Source organism: Miniopterus schreibersii (genome assembly GCF_964146895.1).
Source record: "Miniopterus schreibersii genome assembly, chromosome: 17".
Classification (NCBI taxonomy): Eukaryota; Metazoa; Chordata; class Mammalia; order Chiroptera; family Miniopteridae; genus Miniopterus; species Miniopterus schreibersii.
Window position 1 is genome coordinate 964,912 of NC_138117.1, and position 21,538 is coordinate 986,449.

The following is a 21,538-nucleotide window of genomic DNA, read 5'->3' on the forward strand; positions in this document are numbered from 1 at the left end:
GGCCTGGGCCCTGACCGGGAATCGAACCGCGACCTCCTGGATCCTAGGTCAACGCTCCACCGCCGAGCCGCGCCGGCCGGGCTTGAAATTTAATTGTATCCAGGATGCCCCCGCCCCCGCCGTGTTCTTGCTATCCCTTTTCCTGGGTTGGATTTTTACATTTTAGGGGCCGTGTTTGTTTTAGAGACTTGGCCTCATGCGGTTGTGGGAGCTGGTTACGTGTCTGTTTAGGTTGCTGTTCCCAAGCCTGATGCTGGGAAGACAGAGTTCAGGCGACTCAGTTTGGGTGTCAAAGTGCTGAGAACAAGGACCAGCCGGAGCCCAGGGGCCGGAGGTGGAGCCCCCAGGGATGAGCTGAAACCCTGTCGGTCGCGGGGCTGCTAACCTGAGGCTGCGGATGTCTTGTAGGAGCTGGGCCCTCGTCAGGGAGCCGACCACACACCTGGCCCCGAAGCCGGGGCAGCGGAAGGAGGAACTGGGTGCGGACGGCCCAGGGGCAGGCTCAGGCCGTGAGGTAAGTGGGCAGCCGGGTGACCGTCACAGCAACCAGGTAAGACGACATGTGTTGTGAAGGAAAAACTGTGTAAAACCCTTGTGAAAATGGCGAGACGTATTTTATTTGAGCCACACGCAGAACGGGAGAGAGAATTCAGCCTAGAACTGAGCCCGACTCCAAACACAGCAGAGACAGTTGGGGGTTTACAGCCGGAGGCAGGAACGAGGGGCTCGGCGGGTGGGAAATCACCCGGAGGGACTCGGTTAGACGTCGAGGGTGCGGGCGTTCCGGCCAAACCTGAGCTGAGCAGGCCAAGGACAGGGCCGAGCGGGGAAGAGGGCTCACGGGACCTTGACTGAGGCTTGGTCAAGGTCGGGGGGCTCCCTGTCCGAGTGAACTATTAAAACAAGTCTTGCGTCGTTTCCGCTCCCGAAATCTGACACAACGGTCTTTCTTATGGTCCTTTCCAACTGGGGAATTTGGGAAATGTCATTCATCCCTCCCATCCGGGGGCCATGGCTCTTCCTCTCGCCTTACGCACCTGCTGTGAGGTCCAGGGCACAGGCCTCCCTCCCTGGGCCTCCTGATGGCAGACAGGTAAGTGCGCGGTTGATTGGGGGGGAAAATGTTGGCTAACTCCACCCCGTGTTGACTTGGTTTCTGGTTTTTTTTTAATGAGTTAAATTATATTTCACTGTCTTTTAAGATGTTTTATTGTGATAAGAACAGTAAACGTGAGATCTGTTGTCTTAGCAAATGTTCAGCGTGCGGTGTGGTCGACGACAGGCCCCGGTTGCACAGCCCATCCTTGGGGCTGATGCGTGTTGCTTAGATGAGGCTTGAAGACTGTTGGTCACTGACTTCCCAGGTTCCCCTCCCTCCCAGCTGCTGGTGACCACCATTTACTCTTTGATGTTGTGAGTCTGACTATTTGAGATGCCTCGTATGAGAGGGATTGTGCAATTCTTGTCTTCCCGTGTCTGGCTTATTTTGCGTTGTTTCTAGCTTCAGGCCAGCTTTCTGGTCACCCCCGGCTCCCAGGCCCTTGCTGCCGGGGACAGGAGGGGGCCGTGGCTTCCTTGGGAAATGTGGACCTGGTCATGTTTCCTGAGATCTATGCAGTATTATCGGTGGATTTTCTTGGATGCGGTCAGCCAGAAAATAGCCCATTGACGCACAACCGAAGCAAAACTATGAATATTTTTATTTACCCATAGAGGATAGTTTGGGAATAATTTAGTTCCGGGCTGGGGTGTGCGCCAAGCTCATGAGGCCATGGAGATCCTCAGAGCAAAGCTTTGCGTTGTGAAGTCATCAGGTGTCAGAGCCCGGCCTTGCTCAGATGCTCAGGACCCTCCCTCCCTGCGTCCCTGGGGTCAGGCCTCTCCTGTCCTCTGTCCAGTCTTTCTGCCTGTGACCCAGGCCACCAGGACAATGAGTGGTTAAGGGACAGGACTTCCACTCCCTCGCCTTGTTCATTGGTTCCAGGAGCTGGGTGAGAGGCAAATACTTTTTTCCTTGAAAGTTTGATGATAGCCGGGCCGGGTGTGGCTCAGCGGTTGAGCGTCAACCTAGGATCCAGGCGATTGGGGTTCGATTCCCGGTCAGGGCACATGCCCAGGTTGCGGGCTCGATCAATGACTCTCTCATCATTGATGTTTCTATCTCTCTCTCTCCCTCTCCCTTCCTCTCTCTGAAATCAATAAAGATATATTTAAAAAAAAAAAAAAAGTTTGATAATAAAAAATGGGAGGGCGAGGGGGCAGGGAAAGTGAGAGCAAGTCCACAGCCATCTCCAAAGTCGAGACACTTGAGAATCAGTCTTACGTTCCTTCGGGTTAGGGAAGCAACCATACATGTTAGAACGGGCGTGGGGAGGAGTGAGGTCCGTGTCCCAACACGAGGGTGTAATTCACGCAGGGAAACGCCGGTCAGAGGCCACCGCCCTGAGTCCCAGGTCCCTGTGAACTTGGAGCGCCAGAGGCAGGTCGGTCTGCAGGGAGTTAAAAAGTGAGGCATTGAGGAAAGAAAGCCAGAGAGGAGGTTACTCTTTTATGTAGCTTGTGATTAAATGGGCCAGTGGGGTTTGAGAGCCTGGCACCGTTAGCAGATCTCTCTGTCTGGAGGGTGGAGGAGTCCTGCCCGGCTTGTCCGGGTGCCAGCCTCACTGCCAGGGACGCCTCACTGCGGGATCCTGGTCCTGTGCCGAAAATAGATCCACAGAGCTTGCGGATCATCTGGGAAACAAGCGAGCGCAGGCGTGGAACCCACTCTTATTAAGTGGATCAATAACCGAGTGAGTGTCAGTAGTTTCTGGTGACTACGGGCGACGCTAAGTTGTCAGAGGTGGTGACATGACATTTAAATTCTATGAGGGATTTAAGAGCCATAGTTCCCCTGGAGAACCGAGGACAGTGCAGTGGGAGGAAAATCTGAATTGTCCCCCACGGGACAACGGGTCACCCTGACTACGGACGACAGGTCAGTTACATCCTGGGAATTACCCTGGCGCCCCCTGGGGGAAATCTCCCGGAGCTGCGTTAAGCACAGACTGTCCCTCAGCCTGTTTGAGCATCACACGGGCGAGGCCCCGTCCAGTTTCCATTCCTGTAATGCACTGAGCGTCGTGCCACAGACAGAGCTCATTAAACAAACGGGACCCGCCAGCAGCGTCCCCACAGAACAAGGTGTTCCTCGGGCGGCCGCGGCCCCGGGAGTTCTCCCCCCGCGGAATCGCTGGGCCGGTTCGGGCTCCACGCAGAGCTCCAGCCCGAACTCCATCGGCGTGGGCCCTGGTCTTACCCCAGCAGTGTGCGTTTTACAAAGAAATCCCTACGGAAAAGCGAGAGATGGCGTCATTTTCTTCTGCTCACAGGCAGCACGCACTGTGTGTCTCGCCGAGAAACCTTCTGGCTCACCCAGCGCCTGACGTCATGCCCGGACTCGAAGCCCATGCTTGTTTCGGGATTTTTTTTAAAAGGCGAGTTCTGCAGAGATCACCACCAAACAGAAAGAGCTCAGGGCTCCATGATGTGTTTGGTTTTTTAAAAATATATTTTTTAAAATATGTTTTTATTGATTTCAGGGAGAGAGAGAGAGAGAGAGGAAGGAGAGAGAGTCACTGATCGGCTGCCTCCTGCCCACCCCCCACTGGGGATCGAGCCCGCAACCCGGGCCTGCGCCCTGACCGGGAATCGAACCGTGACCTCCTGGTTCATGGGTTGACGCTCAACCACTGAGCCACGCCGGCCGGGCACTGGTTGGTTCTTGTATGTGCCCTGACCTGACCGGGGGTGGAACCCACAACCGTGGCGTAGCGGGAGGACGCTCTAACCAACGAGCTGCCCGGTCAGGCATATTTAGATGCCTTTTAGATGCCGCTCTAGAGTAGACAACTATGAACTGAGGAAGTCGGCGTTCAACCTCGGGCGGTCAGACCGTCCTGTTATTTTTATAACAAGAGCGTGTGAAAGAGTTTCTGATGGTAAAGGACAGGCACCCAGCGGGCGGGGACTTTCTCAGCCGCCTCAGAGCTGCTCTCCTCCCACCCACCTCCTCCCCTGGCTGCCAAAGTGGTTTTTCTGAAGCCAACCTCGGTCATGTCACTTCCCCAGATCAGAACCCCGTCCCGACTGAAGGGTCCACTCCAGCCACCTTCACGTTGCACAATCGAAACTCCAGGAACCAGCCCCTCTCCAGACTCATGTTCATCGGTTTCTTCCGATGACAAAATCCAGCAGCACCGAGCTACTCACGGCCCTGAGTGGGCCAGGCGTCTCCTCCGCCCACCCTCGGGAGGGAGCGTAGGCGCTGAAGGTGCGCTTTCTGTGGGGTGGGCTCTCTCCCCTGTTATGTGGCCTGCAAGTCTCGACATACGGATTCCTCTCTCTTTTTTTTAAAATTTATCTTTATTGTTGAAAGTATTACAAATGCCCCCCTTTCTCCCCCACGGGCCCCTCCCCCTGCCCTGCCCCCGCCCCAGGCCTTCCCCACACTATTGTCTGTGTCCGTGGGTTACGCATATAAGTTCTTAGGTTAGTCTCTACCCCCTTCCCTCCGAGATCCCTCAGTCTGGTCCAAGCCTCTGTGTCTCTGGGTCTGTTCTGTTCATCAGTTTATTGTGTTCTTGACTCTCCACGTGGCCCCGGCCGGACCACCCTCCCTGTCCCTCTCCACCCCTGTCCTTGGCTGCGCGTCAGGGGCAGGCGCTGAAAATGCAGGAAGACGTGATGTGCAGACAGGGGAGGTTCCGGCTGAGTCAGCTGCCCTGAGTGTCCCAGAGCAGGGTCATGAGCGCCACCAGCCCGCGGCTCCCGGACCTGCCCGGATTCCTGTCTTCTTCACCGCTTGGCTCCCTGCCCTCCCTTTGAATTTTCGAGACACACTCTGCTGTGGCATTCGGCTTAGCTGGAGCCGGTTTCCTCCTACTGAAAATAAGCGTCTTAACCAAAGCTCCACGTGGGAAAGGGCAGGAGGTTTGCACACCCGCTGGCAGGGTCTCCGTCCTGTGACTGGCTCATCAACTCTGCGAGGACAGACTGTATAGCCCTGAGGACATTAGATTTAGCAGGAACAGTGCTAGACAGATGCACAGTCATCTCTTCTACAAACCATAGCAACACGGTTTAAGTCAGTTTTTTTAAGTGCCCTATTTTCACATTTTTCATAAAAAGAACATACTACTTTCCCCTTCAAGAAAAAGGCTTTTCACTTGGAGTTTAAAATGCCACGTGCAGCTAGTAAAGGATTTGGGCTTCAATCGTGTCTAGAGATGAGGTCTGCTTTCGCCGGATGCCGTTAAATTGGCAGGGTCCACGCCGTAGCATCGGCCGTTTCCATGGCAGCCCCAGCGAGCAGCGCTCCTGACTAATGAGCCCCTCCCACCTGAAGACGAGAGCTTAGGAGCTGTGGCCTTTTGGTGAACATTGCCTTATATGTCAGGAAACCCGAAGAGTGACACTTATCCAGACGCGGCAGAGGGGAAGGTGCCCCCAGCGGGGCTGAATGCCAGCCGGGAGCTGGCAGAACGGAGCGAGACCCCCTGCCCGGTGTCCTCGGGGGCGCTGGATGCTTGCTCTGCTCCTGCAGCTCGTCACTGGCTTCTCCGCCTCCCAGGGGCCTTAAGGAGCGTCACAGGCATCATTTCAAACGGACTTGGGGGACCTCGCAGTGGGCTGACTCCGCTCCGGGACCTCCTGTCGCCCAGAAAGCTAATGCTATCGAAGGTCTCGGTGACTGAGAACCACCTCAGCTCTGGGGAAATAGGAAATCAAGCTTCGAGCCCAAGGGCGCTCTGAATCCCGCACTGACGCGGGCCCGCTTTACTCTTTCACGGCCGCGTCCCAGCCTAGGAAGGTTTACTTTTATTGCTCCCGGTGGGTGAGCAACACATCAGACTCCATAGAAGAAAGCTGGGAAAACTTTTCATAAGAATAACATGGAAATTCCTTCTGTTACCCCCGCAGTGAGGGAAGGGGGCAAAAGAATCACAGAGAAAGCAGCCGGAAAGGCACCAAACGTGGACGTGGCTGCATCTTCCCAGAGACGGGCACGTGGGCTCGTTCAGCTTCGCTCCGAGGCAGGGCTGTGTTTTTGTTATTTTTGTCTATTTTTGTGCCTTTTTCTATTCTGAAACGATAATGAAAGGTACTTTTTTTAAAAAAAAAACACACCTTTTTTTTACTTTATTTTATTGTTGACAGGGTTACAGGCGTCTCCCACTTTCTCCCTTTTTGACCCCCTCCACCCACCCCCTGCCCCGACCCAGGCCGTCCCCACACGCTTGCCGGTGTCCGTGGGTGGTGCGTGTACAGGTCCTTCCGTTTATCTCGTCCAGCCCCCCCCCCCCCGAGACCTGTTACTCTGTTCCATGCACCCATAGCTCTGAAAGATACTTTCTAACAGGAGTATTCCTAGAAAGGCAACTAGAAACTTAACTCCGCAAGGATACACTGTGCACTAAATGTATACACACTTTGACCAATTATTAACTGCAGTGGGTGAAACCTGGAAAGAAAGAATCATCAGTTGAGCCATCAGCTTCCAGTAGCGTGTCTGCTACTGACCGGTTCCTGTGGGAGTTGTCCGGTGGGAACAGTTTTTTTGCGCAAAGACACTCGTGCATTTTATAACACGCCTGTTCCTCTTAGCAGCTCTACCTTTGAGCCCCAGAACCCGCCAGGCGGAGGATCTGCTCCCTTGTTCACTGGGCAGACCTATTAAATGCCGCTGGGAGCCAGGCTCCGTGCCAAGCTGAGTGGACAGCAGTGGTCAGAACAATACATCTTGTTCCCTCACAGAGAGCGAGCTTAGCTGGGTGGGGAAAACCAACAGTACCAAGCAAACACGCACACTTACGGTTACAAACTGTGGTCAGAATTACGGGGTGAAGCGCAGGGGGCTCTGAGCGACCAGGACAAGGCGCCCCCGTAAGGGGCTGGGGCCTCTGCGAGGAGCTGAGGCAAAGCGTGAAGGACCCGTAAGAAGAGCTGGGCCTTCTGTTTAGAGAAAGCCTCGGAAGTTCCGAGTCGTAGCCTAAATAACAAATATAACGCCACCTGCGCCCAGGCAATGATTCGAAGCTGGGCGGCGCTCCCGAGCCTCCCAGACCGCCGCGTATTGGAAAGGAGACAGCCTTTCCCATCACGCGTGGCCCGTGTGGGCCCTGACACACAGCTCGGGGCTTCTGTGGACCGGCGGAGGGAATGGACAGTTAAACAGTAAAACAGGCCCTGGCTGGTGTTGCTCAGTGGTTAGAGCACCCTCCCGTGCACCGAAGGGCTGTGGGTTCGATTCCCGGTCAGCACACATACCCAGGTTGCAGGTCCGATCCCCGGTCGGGGTGCATACAGGAGGCAGCCGATCGCTGTTTCCCTCTCACATCGATGTTTCTCTCTCTCCCGAATCAATGAAAAACATACCCTTGGGTGAGTATTAAAAACAAAAGTAAAGCAGACACAGAATTTGGGCCCGTGTTGAACCGCGAAGAGCAGGGGTAAAACACTTTTATTAGACTCGATTTTTAACAGAACAAAACAAAGAGCAGGGCAAGTACCAAGGGTTCACTAAGATGAATGCCTGAGGCCCAGGAAAGAGCGGGACATAAACGTGGAAACAGGATTTAAGGCCCCAGAGGGGAAAATTCGAGCTGCGTCTCAGGTTGGTTACTGGGCTTGCAGAGGGGCCTGCGATCCTCTCGGGCCGGGCGGCTTCCTCCCGTGCGGCCCAGATAACCTGACGCAGCTCCTCTTACTCCGCTCAGTAGCTTCCTCTTCCCACTCGCGACCCCCCGCCCCACGGGCCCCGGGCTACAGGATCGGGATGTAGCTGTTGATCTTGGTGCGGTGTCTCTGCGAGATGCACTCCGCGATCCACACGATGTTCCTCATCTCCTGCTCCCTCAGCTTCGTGTAGGCGTAGAACACGCCGCAGTGGAACTGCCTGGAGAACGCCAGCACGTTCATCTTCACCTGAGCCGGGGGCAGTGTGACCATCAGCTCACCCGGAGCACACTGACTGCCCACAAGCGACAAGCTCCAGGCGGGCTGGGGCCTGAGCAGATACACGCAGACAGACAGCGTAATTTAAAGAGCAAGTGTGGCCGGGCCGGCGTGGCTCAGTGGATGAGCATCGACCCATGAACCAAGAGGTCAAAGGTTCGATTCCTGGTCAGGGCACAGGCCCGGGTTTCGGGCTCGATCCCCGGCAGGGGGCGTGCAGGAGGCAGCCGATCAATGACTCTCATCATTGATGTTTCTATCTCAGTCTCCCTTCCTCTCTCTCTAAAATCAGTAAAAACATATTTAAAAAATAAAAAGTAAGCGTGTAGGGACCATAAGGCAATCCCCAGACCTTAGCAGCACTGTGAGCACAGGCTCCTAGGACCTTGGTGTGTGTGTGGGGGGGGGGGTAACTCTGGAGTCCTATTTATTTGGCTTCTAGCTCGAGGGCTTGTCTCATTTAGGGAAAGCATTTTTCTTGGCCACAGCTTTTAAATATTTCAAAAGGTTTGTAGGCTGCCTAACTCCCTCTGGGGCAGCGTCCCAGGCCCCTGGCATTTAGACTCAGCTTCGATGAGCGTTTCTAGGATGTTCAGCAGCAACCCGACTTACAGTTCAATTGTTTGTGTGTTTTTCTGTCGAGGGAGATAAGTGAAATTTTCAAAAAAGTAATTTTAAACTGGGGCAGAGTCTGAAAGGGAACGATGCTGTATTCTGCTCTGACGGAAGGAGAGGTTCCGCGTCCCTCCCGCAGCTCTGAAAACCTTGGCGCGGGGGCCAGGGCGCGGAGGCCGCGGCCAGGAGCAGACGCTCGCTCCTGACCACCCGGCTCCCCAGCAGCCTCCTGGCGCCCGAGGGGCAGGGAGCGGGACTGGAACACTCCTGACCACGAGGACCCTTGAGTGGTTTCCACCACTTTTTACGACAGACCCTGGTGAGTGGTGGGGAATGCTCAGCCCCCGGGTCTCCCGGCAAGAGGAGATGCTTAAAACCCGGCGTGAGGAGCCCATGTGAGCGAACGGCGCATCTGTGTCCTACCTCGTGCTCGTAAAACGCGTCCTCCAGCGACTTCCCGGCGCTCCCGTCACCCACGGCCTCGAACAGGGGCTTGTATGCCTGATGAAAGAGCAGAGACGATTTCTTAACAAATTCTCTTTTCTTATAAATGGATGTGATGGTATTTTCCTAGCTACACAGGAGCTGCATCTATTTTAAACACCTGTCCCCAGAAGGACGTTCCTGTAAACCTCGGGCCTCCTGAGGAAACACCAGATTTCCCAACGATGTGTGTGGGTGGACGGTAGCCCATCGCATAGCCCCCCACGTGGGCAGACGCACCCCCCCACCCCGTGTGAGCTCGTTTCCACACCCCGGTCTCAGGGCGCATGAGCCACGTGTTGGGGGCACAGGGAACGCTCCATGGCCTGGGCTCACCGGCTCCGAGACAGGACAACTGATAAAACCCACGCGGAGCTTCCAGGGAGGGGGAGGTGGGCCCTGGGGGCCGCTCACGCTGGGACGGACGTTACATCCAGAGCCTCCCGCAGGGAAAGGAGATGTTACGAGGGTCTGGGCACAGTTTCCTGACTTAGGTCTTTCCCAGGGGCCTCAGGAATCAATCCACAGGGACAGAGAGGAGGGTCCTGCCCGCTCAGGAAAGTTACCTGCCGGGTCTGCGTGAGGAGGAGGGGAGAGGGTGGGAGGAGGCCAGTAACCTGGGCCCGGAGCTGCCGGCTGGGGCCTCTCTCCACCCGAGTTTCCGGCCAGGGCCCCAGGCACACAGGCCAGTGGACCCACGTCCTTCCTGGTGTTTCAGGTAGACACTGGGCACCTCACCCCAGCACCCACTGGGTGATTCAAAGGACAGCCGGTGGGGCTGTTTCACCTACTCTGACCAGGAACCCGTCTGTCGGGGAATCAGCTTTATCAAGCCCGGCAAGAGCTGTGCCCCCAGGACGCTCCTCAGAGACTCCGACAGCACCTGCTCGGCAGGACGTCCAGACAGACATCCCAGCGGGACTGCTGGGGATAAGGGGTGTCGCCGTGGGGTGTGACTTCTGGGGCCCACGCCATGGGCTCAGGGGCGTGTGTGAATCTGGGGTCACGTACCCCATAGTGGTCGGCCACCCTCTTCATCTGCTCGAAGTCTTCCGCCTGGGCCAGCAGGCGTAGCCCCTCCGGGTGGAGCTGGCCGCAGGTCGGGTAGAGGGCCTCGCGGTCCTCTTTGCTCAGTTCGGTGCCGAAGGAGTTGAGAGTGATGATGAAAGCACGCCTGTCGGCCTCGAACTGAATTCGCAAGAGATGCAACCAGTGAGAGTCTAAGCATCTGCTCCAGGTTATAAACACGGCCCTAAAGAGACAGTCACTTTTTGCCCGGCTGGTGTGGCTCAGTGGTTGAGTGTCATCCCATGAACCGAGGTCACCGGTTAGATTCCCGGTCAGGGCACAAGCCCAGGTTGTGGGCTCCATCCCAGTCGGGGCCGTGCAGGAGGCAGCCGATCAGGGATGCTTCTCTCTCCCTCTCCCTTCCTCTCTCTCTCAAAAAATGAACAAAAACATAAAAAAAAGACGATGCCTTTCTAAGCGATTTGCTTTCAAACTCTTGGATCTACGTCTCATTGTAATACAGACGTGGCCACGAGCGTTCCCCGAGCCTCTTCTGGTGACGGAGAAGCCAGGAGAGGATCTCACTGCGTGGAAACGGCCTGAGGCTCTTGAAAGCCCACTAACCACTCGTTCCCAGGTGCTCAGTTACTCACTCGTGTGTCTGTCACACAGGCCACTAGTCCCCAAGGCCTGGTCCACAGAAACGGGAGTAATCCCTGCTCTCCCGGGTCCACTCAGGGACCGAGCAACATGCCTGGCGGGGTGTTGGGGTGAGAAAGGGCTCACCATACCCATTCATACCCTCCTCTGATCGTCGGTGTCGGGACAATTTTACACACAAGGAAAATTCCTGCTGCGCCCACCCAGACTCCCTTGGTTTTGGTGGTGATATTTTTTAAGTTCTAGTTAGTTATCAATAAATCTAACCCGTAGCTAAGAATTATGTGGCTCAGGGCCCGTTGTCTCGCTCTCGGGTCTCAGTTTCCTTGTTCGAAAGGCGACGGGACGTGGCCACGTGACGCTCCAGGTGCGTCGCATAAGCTGATGGCCCCTTCTCTGCGCTGAGCAAACGCCTGAGCAGACAGCCCACGTCGGGCCTCCCCAGGTCACCCGCCCACTCGGTCCTTCCTGAAGTTTCCGTCTGTCCTTTGGTCTCCGAGTTGCTTCTGTCTCGTGGTTCTGACTCTGACCATCCACCTCAGCCCCGACCTGGCCGGCTGGTCCCCGTGGTGCCCTCGGGGATTTCCCTCCCCCTGCCCTCTGAGATCTCTGCCCGACTATGTCTCTCTCATTCACTGTTCATTTCTGAAGGTCCAGTGCCTTCAGAAGGTCCTAAGCGGTTACTGAATCCAACCTAACAGCCTGGGATCCTCCCACTTCAGAGACCCCTGGGCCAGCTTCCTGTCCACCAACCGATGACAAATCCGGACTTGCCGCAGGTTTTACTGGCGCCCTTCCGTGAGGACAGGTGTTTCCTCTGGCCAGCGAGCGGGTCTCTCCTGATCCCCCCGGGCAAGCTCCTGGAAATCACGGGCCAGCCAGAGGCAGGGCCGGCGTGTTTGGAACCAAAGGCAGCTGCCTCCGGCCCCTGAATAGAACCAGTCCCGTCGGTAACTTTAGACCTTGCAGGGTAAAGAGAAAATGGGCAGGAGGGCGACTTGGCAAAGGAGACCTTGGAATAAAAACCAGGGCGGGGGAAACAGTGCGGCTGATTGTTCCAGAGCTCGGCGGGGCGCCGCCTCCTGGGCAGACGGTGGGATTTTGCCGCACAGGCCGGCAAGACAGGGTCGCAGCTGCGAGCTGGGGAAGCGGGGGAGACGCCGGAGGGACCCAGGGGCGGGCGCAGAGCGTGACGGGCTTCACAGGCTGTGCCAAGAGGAGAGGACCCTGACCGCGCACGGTCCACGCTCTGTGTTCTCGCCTTGAGAACAGGGCTTTCCGTGGCCTACAGCGCATGTGACTGTTCTGTCACTCAGCTTGTTGAAATCCTACCCGCTTTTGAGGGTCCCATCAAAAAACACCTTTTTCCTAAAAAGCCCTCCTATTTCCTCCCTGACTGGTATGGTTTCCTTTGACCCCTGACGCCCTGGAATCTCTGCCTCCCTCTAGCCTGGGGGCTTTGAGTGTCTGCGTCTGTGCTCTTGGTGAGAACTGGAATTGGGACTGTAAACAGGCCGCACAGGACGACACTCCAACCAACGGAGCCACCCGGCCAGGGCCAGAAAATACCACTTTTCTTAACTGAGGACATCAAAGGACATGCATATAACAAAATATATCGCTTATTTTATTTTAGATAAAGGAGTGACTAAGATAAAGCACCGTCAGCCAGATGATATCAATGAGACGTGCGGAAGCCCGTTATCTGGCCTGACATCGTCAAGGACTCTTCTTACCTGGAGGATGGGACACATGATTTCTGCCGTGACGTCACCGTGGTCCTTACAGAATTTATAGAAGGCCTCCAGGTAGGACTGAAAAAAGAGAGGTCACAAAACAGTGAGACGACTGTGTGCTCCTCGTGAACTTTTCTAGACCAGCTTTTCATGGCTTAGTAAACACTTTAACGGAAGAGATGCTGCTTCTCCCATCGGGAGATATTTCATGATAAATTTGGGAGAAATCGTCCTATTCAAGCATGTCGCGGTCTGAAAAAAACAACCCCGTGAAAGAGCCGAATTGTGCTGATCACACCTCATAATTACTTGCAGCCACTTTTCTGCGTGGATCGTGGATGATCTCACACGGTCAGTTCTGGCGACTCTAACGACAGTGCCAAACGCTTCTGCGAGCTCCGCAGACACTCTCGATGGTCCTGTGCCGACATCTCCTCCCTTAGGAGCCACACTCGGGTGGCTCTGAGATGGCGGGCACAGCGGGAGGCACCTGCCGAGTCCCCCCGTTGTTACTAGTGAACCGACTCCGGCCACGTGACCTCCCCTCCCGGCCTCCTTGTCTGATCCAGGAATGGAGCCCACACGGTTTTGCTGGATAAAGTGAGTTACAGCCTATAAACTGTTTAAGCAGTGCTTTCCGTTAGCTGTATGCAGGGGTCCCTCCCGTAAGCCCATAAGCCTCTTTATAACGGACAATTGCCCACGATGCAGGTGCAGTGCTTTCCGCAGGCCCCGCGTCTCAGCGTGGCACGTATAGGCGGCTGGCGGCCTGCGCTCATTCGGCTGCCCTGTGAGCGTGTCCGCGGGCGCTGTGGCCATCGGAGTGAAAGGACAGGGTTCACTCAGCGCCCGTTACACAGGGGTACTGGGGCGGGGGCCACACCGGTCAGTCACTCAGATTGTGCCAAGTGGCACCTGGGACATCGTGTGCCCGGCTGGTCATCTTGGCGTGTTGTCCACGGTCGGTAAGTTAAAGTTGTGTGGACAGATGAACTGTGGCACTCGGGGACACTAACAGGACAGAGGACAGAGAGGGACGCTAACAGGAGGCTCCCTGTAAATGCGGCTGTTTCCAAACCCGCCCATCAGCAGCTTTTACATTCCAGGCAAAGAGCTGGGGGTACAGAGGAGAACTGGGTGTCACCCCCTCTCAGCCACCCTCAGGCCGGGGAAGCCGAGACGCAGGTAAACCCCAAATACGCCTCGCGTCCCAGCTGCAGGGGCCAGCAACAGGCAGTCGCTCCTAACAGAGAACTCAATTGGGACCCAGGGCGCAGTAAAGAGAAACGTTACCTTGTACAGCTTGTTGCGCAGAATTTCAATATTCAGTTCGTCCAGCGTGTTCTCAGACATGCAGTCTTGGAAGAAGGGAGCTGAGGACGGAAGTCATCACACAGGATGAGACCACCGAGAGCTTGGTTATGAACCGTGGCAAGTGTGCCCTGAGCCCCCCGCCCAGGAGGCGCTCGCCCGCGGGGACGCCGGGGTTTCGGTCCACAGGCCCCTGCAACCTGAGGGTGAGGACCGCACCGCAGCGGCGGATTATTTAGCGTTTACCCTGCGCCCCACGGCGCACACGGACACACCCTCGCTCAGTCCCCACAGCCTGGGACGTGTGCGCTCAGGCCCTGCTCTGGGAACGGAGGGGCCGGGCCGTCCCCTTCGAGTCCCTCCACTTCCAGCCGTGTTCACGGGACAACTGCGACTGGGACGGACTTTCCTAAGGACAGTGAGACACACGGGCAGGTGCGGAATCACGACCGCGCTACCTAAGGGCGTCTCCACCAGGACGGCCTGGAAGAGGTCGGAGGGCGTCTCGGCGATGTTGACGGCCTCCATCTCCGTGAAGCGGCCCAGTGGGTGGCACTTGCCCAGGATGTCCCCCACCGACTTCTTCTGCAGGGCCCCGTTCATCAGCAGGATCACGTTGTCGATCATGTAGCTGCACCTGGAGCGGGGAGGCTCGGCCGTCAGGAAAACAGCTGCACCTGAGCGGGGCCCACCCACGGGCGAAACTGCCTCTGGGCCCAGGTGCTTCCTTCCCTCGGGGAGGGAGGCGAGTCTGGGCTTTGAGAGGTGTGGGTGCTAAGTACCCGACTCCTGGGGGAGCCGGAGTTGGAAAAGGCGCACCCAGGGTTGTGATAACTAATTAACACCCCGAGGGGACGCCCCCTTGGGCAACTGTCGCGGGGGGTGGGTGGGGGTGCGGGTGTCAAGTGTCCCCTTCATCAGGATGGATGGACGGTGGGCTCAAGAGGTTGAGAAACTCAGACCCAGGGCGGTTCATTCTACTTTGAACACGCGGCATGTGTACCGTCAGCGGCTCTGCGCCCCGTCGAGAACAGTGGGGGGCAGACCTCACTGGTCTTACGCAAGACACCGGACGGGACAGGTTTTAGAAAATTGTGTTTCTTACGGCAAGGGAAGGAAAAACAGCTGAGCGGACAGGAGAGAAACAAGTGTGGGGGGGCATCCGCTCATATCTATCAAAATCTAAAATCCCGTGTCTGCCGACAAAGCAGTTTCCCTCTGGGAATCCGTCCTGGAGAAGCTCTGGCGGGAAAAACCCCATCCGCGTACGAGGAACCTGTAAATGGAACAGCAGAGAAGAGACACCACCGAGGCAGGCGGGGGGGGGGGGTCCTAAATAAATCATGGTGCCCGGCCGGGCGTGGCTCAGCGGTTGAGCGTCGACCTAGGATCCAGGCGATCAGGGTTCGATTCCCGGTCAGGGCACATGCCCGGTTGTGGGCTCGATCAATGACTCTCATCATTGATGTTTCTGTCTCTATCCCTCTCCTGCTCTCTCTGAAATCAATAAAGATATAGTAAAAAAAAAAAAAGAAATATCAAGAGGGGAAAGAGCAGGAGGTGTTCGACTTCGTTCGTAAACATCTAAAATGCGACGGGCGGGGTGAGCGTGGATCGACGTAAATACACAAACGTAACTATTTTTCTGGAAAAGTGCATAAGAAAGTGAGCCGCGGTTACTGCTGGGAGAGAAGCTGAGCGGGGAAGCGGGGGCTGGTGGCATCGAGGAATATTTCCGTTTTATGCCCTTGTGAACCCGGCTCCCTAACTTTGTACATTGTATCTACAGCGCAGGTTCATGACTTGGCTCAGCTACAGTTTCCAGCAGTAGGTGTAATAATGTAATAACTGGATCGATGGTGGTGCCGATTACTGCTGAGCGCAGGCTCAGCCTTTTTTAGAATGAAGGGTCCTGACACCGAAAAGCCGCAGCCGCCGGCGACAGAAGGGTACACACGGGACGCGCCAAGTGACCGGGCCGGGGGCTCCTTACCCCGCCCCAGGGGGGCCAGGAAAGGCCGACGGGGCCCAAAGAGCATCTCGGGACGTGTCAGCCCCACCCGACAAGGGCTGCGAAGGCCCCGCGGCATCCGCCCTCCGTCCCAGCGCCCAGACCCTTCCCCCGTCCGCTCCACGGGATGAAAACGGAAAACGCTGCTCATCCCGAGGCCGCCGCCACCTCGCAATCGGGCTGCTAAAGAAGCAAATTCCGTTGTCTCAGGTGTTCAGGGTGCGAGGCCTGAATTCAGACACGCCAACCAGAGAGGGTCTTAACCCGGGACCCAGCCCGGGCCCCCCGCACCTGCCCCACTCACGTCATGTAGGTGAGGAACGTGCTCAGCGGCTCCAGGGAATGGTTCCGGAAATACTCGAACTCCCCGCACAGCTTCTTCCTCATTTCGGTGTCAATTTTGGAAACGGTGAGGGGGCTCGTTTCATTGGCCAGGAAGTTGCCGTAATCCGTGGTCTGCAGGTGAACCTTCAGGTCTGAAACCGAGCAGGACCCCACAGCAGTTAGACGGGAGCGCACACCAACGGCCTCTCCGGCAGCCACTGAATTCACGCGGACTCTGCGGTAAACGCGCGTTTCCCTGTCGTGACCTTCGTAGACCTTAACCTAAGTTCCGTGTGTGATTTGGGTGAGTGTGTTTCTCTAAAGCAATAAACAATTCAATATCGATACGGATATTCTGGCACAATACACATTTTCAATTACCCAAAAAAAAAAAAACCAGAATTTTATTTTTTATTTTTTTTGCCGTATCTCGCTTGTCTTTTATTTCAGATTTTCATATCATTCGACAGTTTGCGTTCTCAGTGCTGAGGACTATTTGCCAACAGAAGGGACACAAATGGCATTTCTTTCGAAACCATGGTATTTAGACATATGTTTCTTTTAAGCAAAACATCTTCCAAACCTCTCAGCTGCCAGGGAGATCCTGAAATTAAATGTCTCCTGGGGCTTGGACCCCGCAGGAACCTTGTACTCGGCGGGCGGGCGGGCAGACCCGATGGAAGAGACCTTCTGTCCGGCACCAAACGACCCGGGGACACTTGCGTTCGGATCCTAAGAACATATTAGGATCCAAAATGCTTGCTCCCGGACCACGGCGGCCCGCCGGTGACAACAGCGATGCCTAAAGGTAGAGCCACCGCTTTCAAAACGGGGCCAGTGTTTCCCCAAGCGCTCGTCTAAGCAGGCGGGTGACGGATCGGGCCCTGAGGCCCAGCCAGTTTGGGAGGAACAGGCCTCCTACCTGCCGCGGCGGAAAGCCCTTGCCGGTTAACGTGGGTGATTGCACAGAACCTCCCCAGTCCCTAGAAACGACCAGCTGCCCCCCAGAGCGCTTGGGAAACTGCTCCTTTTTCTCCCCGCGGGGCTGTGCCGCCAGGGGTGGGGTTTCCCTTTTTATTCCAGTGAGAGCGTGAAATGTTTTCCAAACTGTGGGGTCCCTACCCACTAAGTCGGATCATTAGGTCCCCAAAGGCACTAGAGGAAAGGCCTCGGTTAGGCTCTTATCGCAGATATCAGAGCCTAGCACAGAGTGTGCACGTGTGTGCAGGTGCGTGCACAGGTGTGTGCCGGGGGGTGTCCACACGCGTGTGCAGCGGTGCTCACAGGGTCACAGTGGAAAGTGTGTCTCCCGCAGGCTCAGGTCCTGGGGCCGGGGAATCACCCCGTCACTAGTGAGACCGGACAGGATGGGACCTCGGTGGGCAGGCCCCGCCTCCCCCGTGCGGTTCCCCCACACGGGTACAGACCCCGCGCTTCGGCTGCATGGGGATCACGCGAGAGGTGGATGCCACCGTGAGACTCATTCCCTTTTCTTCTCACTTTGACCCGTCTGCCCCCCAAAGTAACTCCATCCCCTTGGCTAAGCCCTGAGGCCTTGGCTCTAAACCAGGATTTTTTTCAACCAGCACATTGGAATTGACCATCAGGCCTCATCATTTCTCCGATTTTGATAAGCGTGGGGACGTCTGTAACACCGACTTCCTCCCCGGGTTTGCTCCGTCGCCGCCTCCTCACGGAGACGGACCCTCGTCCTCCCTGGTCCTTCAGCTCCCACATCACCCGCATTTCCCGCGAGGGCCCCCGAGTCCCACCCCTCGCACCCCCGGCTGCGGCCGCCTCCCCACCCACTCCACAGACGGGTCAGTTTTCATGGAATCGTCTCTTAACAGTGACCCCATTTCATAGACGGAGAAGTGGAGGCCCAGAGAATAACCGTCAGGTTTCCTAGCAGGAGTCTGCTGAGGACCAGACCCGCCTCTCTTCTCATTCAGTTTCCCGAAGCCCCGAGCTCGGACCTTCAAGGTCCTTCCAGCCTAAATTCCAGCCTTATCTGCAGGGATTCTAGTCCGGCAGCCAAACCGGCTCCCGCCCCACCCACATCCTTCACTTTTCCCTATCAGTAATTCATTACCTTTCCTGTGAGCCCTGAATGTCTCCCCAGCTCACCCCCCCCACCCCCATCTCGCCGGCGTCTCCCAACCTGCTGTCCTCCAGGATTTGGGGTCACACCCCAAACACCTGGAACCCTAACCGTGAAACAGGAAGAATTATTTCAGGAATGCGGGAGTCCAGCAGGGAGAGGGGGGAACTAACTCTTGTAGATCCACTGAAGCTCAGGGGTCCTCGGCGTTCCCCGAAATCCTTACATTCACAGTTTACAAAACATCCTCAGAATCCCCCCGTCTTCCTGGAAGCTGGGCGTAGGCCCGGGGGACGGCACCTGGGGGTGTTAGCTTTCTTCTCTAGCCTGCAAGCCCTTTTAGGGCAGGGACTGTACCTTTTTAAAAAAATAAAAATTACTGATTTTAGAGAGGGAGGAAGGGGCGGGGAGAGAGTGAGATCTGTTGCTCCACCCACTCACGCGTCACCGGCTGATTCTTGCATGTGCCTTGACTGGGGATCGAACCCACAACCTTGGCGCAGTGGGAAGACGCTCTGACCAGCAGAGCTCCCCTGGGGCGGGGACCGTACCTTTTTTCAACTACATGTCCTTGGCTGAAGCTAGAAAGTTTTTACCAGAGCTGTTGAATTTTACCTCCCACGGGCAGGCACAGTTGGAAAGGAAGGAAAGTCGCGTCCCTTCAGGGGGCGTCATTGTTCGTGAGATAAAACCTGCTCCTCTGAACACGGTGAATAAAGGCCGGTCCCCCAGTCCTCTCACCACACCGGAGAGCCAGGCCCGCCCACCGATTATTCTGAAAAGGCTGTTATTGCTAAATCCTGGAGCTCTGGTCTTGTTTCAGGGAGTGGGGGGGAGAGAAACGTCAAGGAAGACGAAAGAATATTTACAAGTCTAATTTGTAATTTAAAAAGTTTGATGAAAACAGCAGCGTGGCCCTGAAAAGGCAGGAGGAACCTCACGAGGGTCTTAGTCGTGGGGGCGGCGGCTCTGAAAGGCCTCAGACGGCGAGTCCAGGGCTCTGGCCCGGAAAAGGCGACGCTGGGGAGACAGCAGAGACCCGGGGCCCCGGGTGGGGCTGGGAGAAGTAGCGTCTTAGCACCAGCAGAGCCGTGCTCCGTCTTTGACACAACACTTTGTGCCCCTTCACCGCTATTATTCTGGTTCAAGTCCCTCGTGAAGAAGTTAAACGGTTCTCTGTGGACACAGGCAGGAGTCCAGCTTCCCTCTCGGGCCCCCCGAGGGGCTGAGTCAGAGGGTCCCCGGGACGGCTCAGCTCACGGCCTCCGAGGGGAGGGAACAGATGAGCCTTATGACCACAGGCGCACGGTCCGCTCACACGTGAGGACCAGGGCTTTGCAAAGCTTGTCTGACAATCTTTGTTTTCTCTCTTCCGAATCCACCTGAAAACTGACGTGGTCCTTGCAAGTGGCTCTAAAACAATATGCCGATATCAGGACAGCTTTCTTTTAAAGACTGGAGGCCTGGCCAGCATGGCTCAGTGGTTGAATGTCGACCCATGAACCTGGAGATCAGGGTTCGATTCCTGGTCAGGGCGCATGCCCGGGTTTTGGCTCGATCCCCAGCAAGGGGCGTGCAGGAGGCAGCCGATCAAGGACATGAAGCCCTTTTGCATTTGGGCTGATTTCCTCAGCAGACGTTATAACCCACAGTTTCCTGATCCACACCGACATGCCTGGGGGTCCCCGTTTGCAGAGTGTTTCCCAGTTCTGACAACATCCTCCACGTATAACCTCATTTATTTCTCCAAGCAACTGGACAAAGCACGTGTGACCATCACATTTTACAGGTGAGAGCTCGGGGCTCAGCCTGGAGCCCCAGGTCACCTACCTACACCTGGCAGAGGTCACGGTCAGGGCCTGGCCTCACCCCAGGCCCTCGGTGGATGTTTTTAAAGCTTCAGTTAAAGACAAACCTCAAATAAACTCTCCTGTCAATAGATGCTGGGAAAGTGGGGAGGAAATAAAATTCTCTGGACTGAGGTTTTTAGCAAATTTTTTTGTTGTTGTTGACCATAGATCCCTGGGCAATTTGGTGGCTTCTTTCTCCAAATACTATTTATAAATATGCAGAAAGAGAATAGATAGGGTTTCAAAGGAAACCAAATATATTACAATACATGCAGGGTGTCCCCCCAAAAATGTATACACACTTTAACAGCTGATAACTCAATTTTGAAATTGAAATGTATTTTAATAAACACTGCCTTTATAATTATTCAAAGCGTGTATACATTTTGGGGGGACACCCTATAGTTATCAAGATATTTTAAAATGTATGACACTGTGCTCCTTTATTGACATTAAATATCAGGAGTAGAGTTTCTACCATGATTTTTAAATAGTGAAAACAAACATGATATTGCAAAGCACCTACCAGAACTGTATCAGGATCTGAAAATACTGACTTTCTATTGGTGACAAAGTACCTACCTTCACAATGAGAGGAAATGCAAATTTCCCTTAGAGAATCCTGAACACAGAGATGTTACTGTTTTCTGATCCAAGTTCATGGACCCCTGAGTCCCCAGCCCTGGAATAAGAACCTGCTCTGGGTGCTCAGGCCCTGGGACCGGGTCCTCAGCCTGCATCCCGGGGGAGGGGGCATCACTTCCCATCCAGCCCTCGGCCTGCGAGGTCAGCTTACCCTCCAGGGTCTCGCACTGGACCAGGTTGAGGTAGTCCTGCTGGGTCAGGAGGCCGGCCTTGCACCCCCGCACCAGGCCCTCCAGGTAGCCGTGGTCCACATTGAAGCTCAGCTCCGCACTCTCCAGCATGGGGACAGGTGAGGGCGGCCGGGCCGGGACCGCGGTGTCCTGGGAGCCCTGGGAGCCTTGCACTGGCCTGGAAAAGCTCAGCCGGCTCAGGAGTCACCAGGAGGCTGCCTGTCAGCTGACAGTCAGGGTTTGGTGACTAGTTCCCTCCAGTTCAGTGGCTTTGACCACAGAGGCTCAGCGGTGTTGACGGCAACAATGAATGACCTGGATGACCCACCAGCCCAAGAAGCCACCACCACGGGGGGAGGGGCGGGTGGGCGGTCAGTCCGGCTCTGCCGGCTCTGCTATCGTGCAGGAGAAACACCCGAATGTTTTGTAAACATTCCTCCCCCCTGCTGAGCTTTCAAATGTAAACTACATTTGTCCTCAACAGTCTTCAGGACTATTAATGTGAAGAAAGAAAGGGCCTTAAAAAAAATCAAGTTATGTAAATACATCAATTGAAGAAGCCTGAGAAACTAATCCAGCATTTTTTGTTTTAAATTTTAACACTTTAAAAATATATGTTTTTATTGATT

The 21,538-nt window shown here is 55.5% G+C and overlaps 1 protein-coding gene and 1 long non-coding RNA gene across 5 annotated transcripts in view; one reads left to right on the top strand and one right to left on the bottom strand.

The window, feature by feature from the left end:
• Positions 1-21,538, top strand: part of LOC308547145 — a 58,950-nt gene that overhangs the window by 21,282 nt on the left and 16,130 nt on the right. Inside the window, exon 3 of the long non-coding RNA XR_013997457.1 lies at positions 409-514. This is a non-coding gene — a long non-coding RNA (uncharacterized lncRNA). The remainder of the gene's footprint in view (positions 1-408; positions 515-21,538) is intronic.
• ATP6V0D2 (ATPase H+ transporting V0 subunit d2) lies at positions 7,461-21,294 on the bottom strand. 4 transcript variants are annotated; one of them, XM_081116943.1, is made up of 8 exons: positions 20,891-21,294; positions 16,124-16,295; positions 14,267-14,445; positions 13,791-13,870; positions 12,498-12,575; positions 10,105-10,281; positions 9,034-9,111; positions 7,461-7,965 (listed from the first exon to the last, which is right to left on the bottom strand). In XM_081116943.1, the coding sequence occupies exons 1-8, from the start codon at positions 21,018-21,020 to the stop codon at positions 7,804-7,806; spliced, it is 1,056 nt and encodes a 351-aa protein (XP_080973069.1). In that variant the 5' UTR covers positions 21,021-21,294; the 3' UTR covers positions 7,461-7,803. The 4 variants fall into 4 exon arrangements, with proteins under 4 accessions (XP_080973069.1, XP_080973068.1, XP_080973070.1 ...); XM_081116942.1 differs by having other exon boundaries at positions 7,462-7,936; XM_081116944.1 differs by having other exon boundaries at positions 7,462-7,965; positions 10,105-10,345.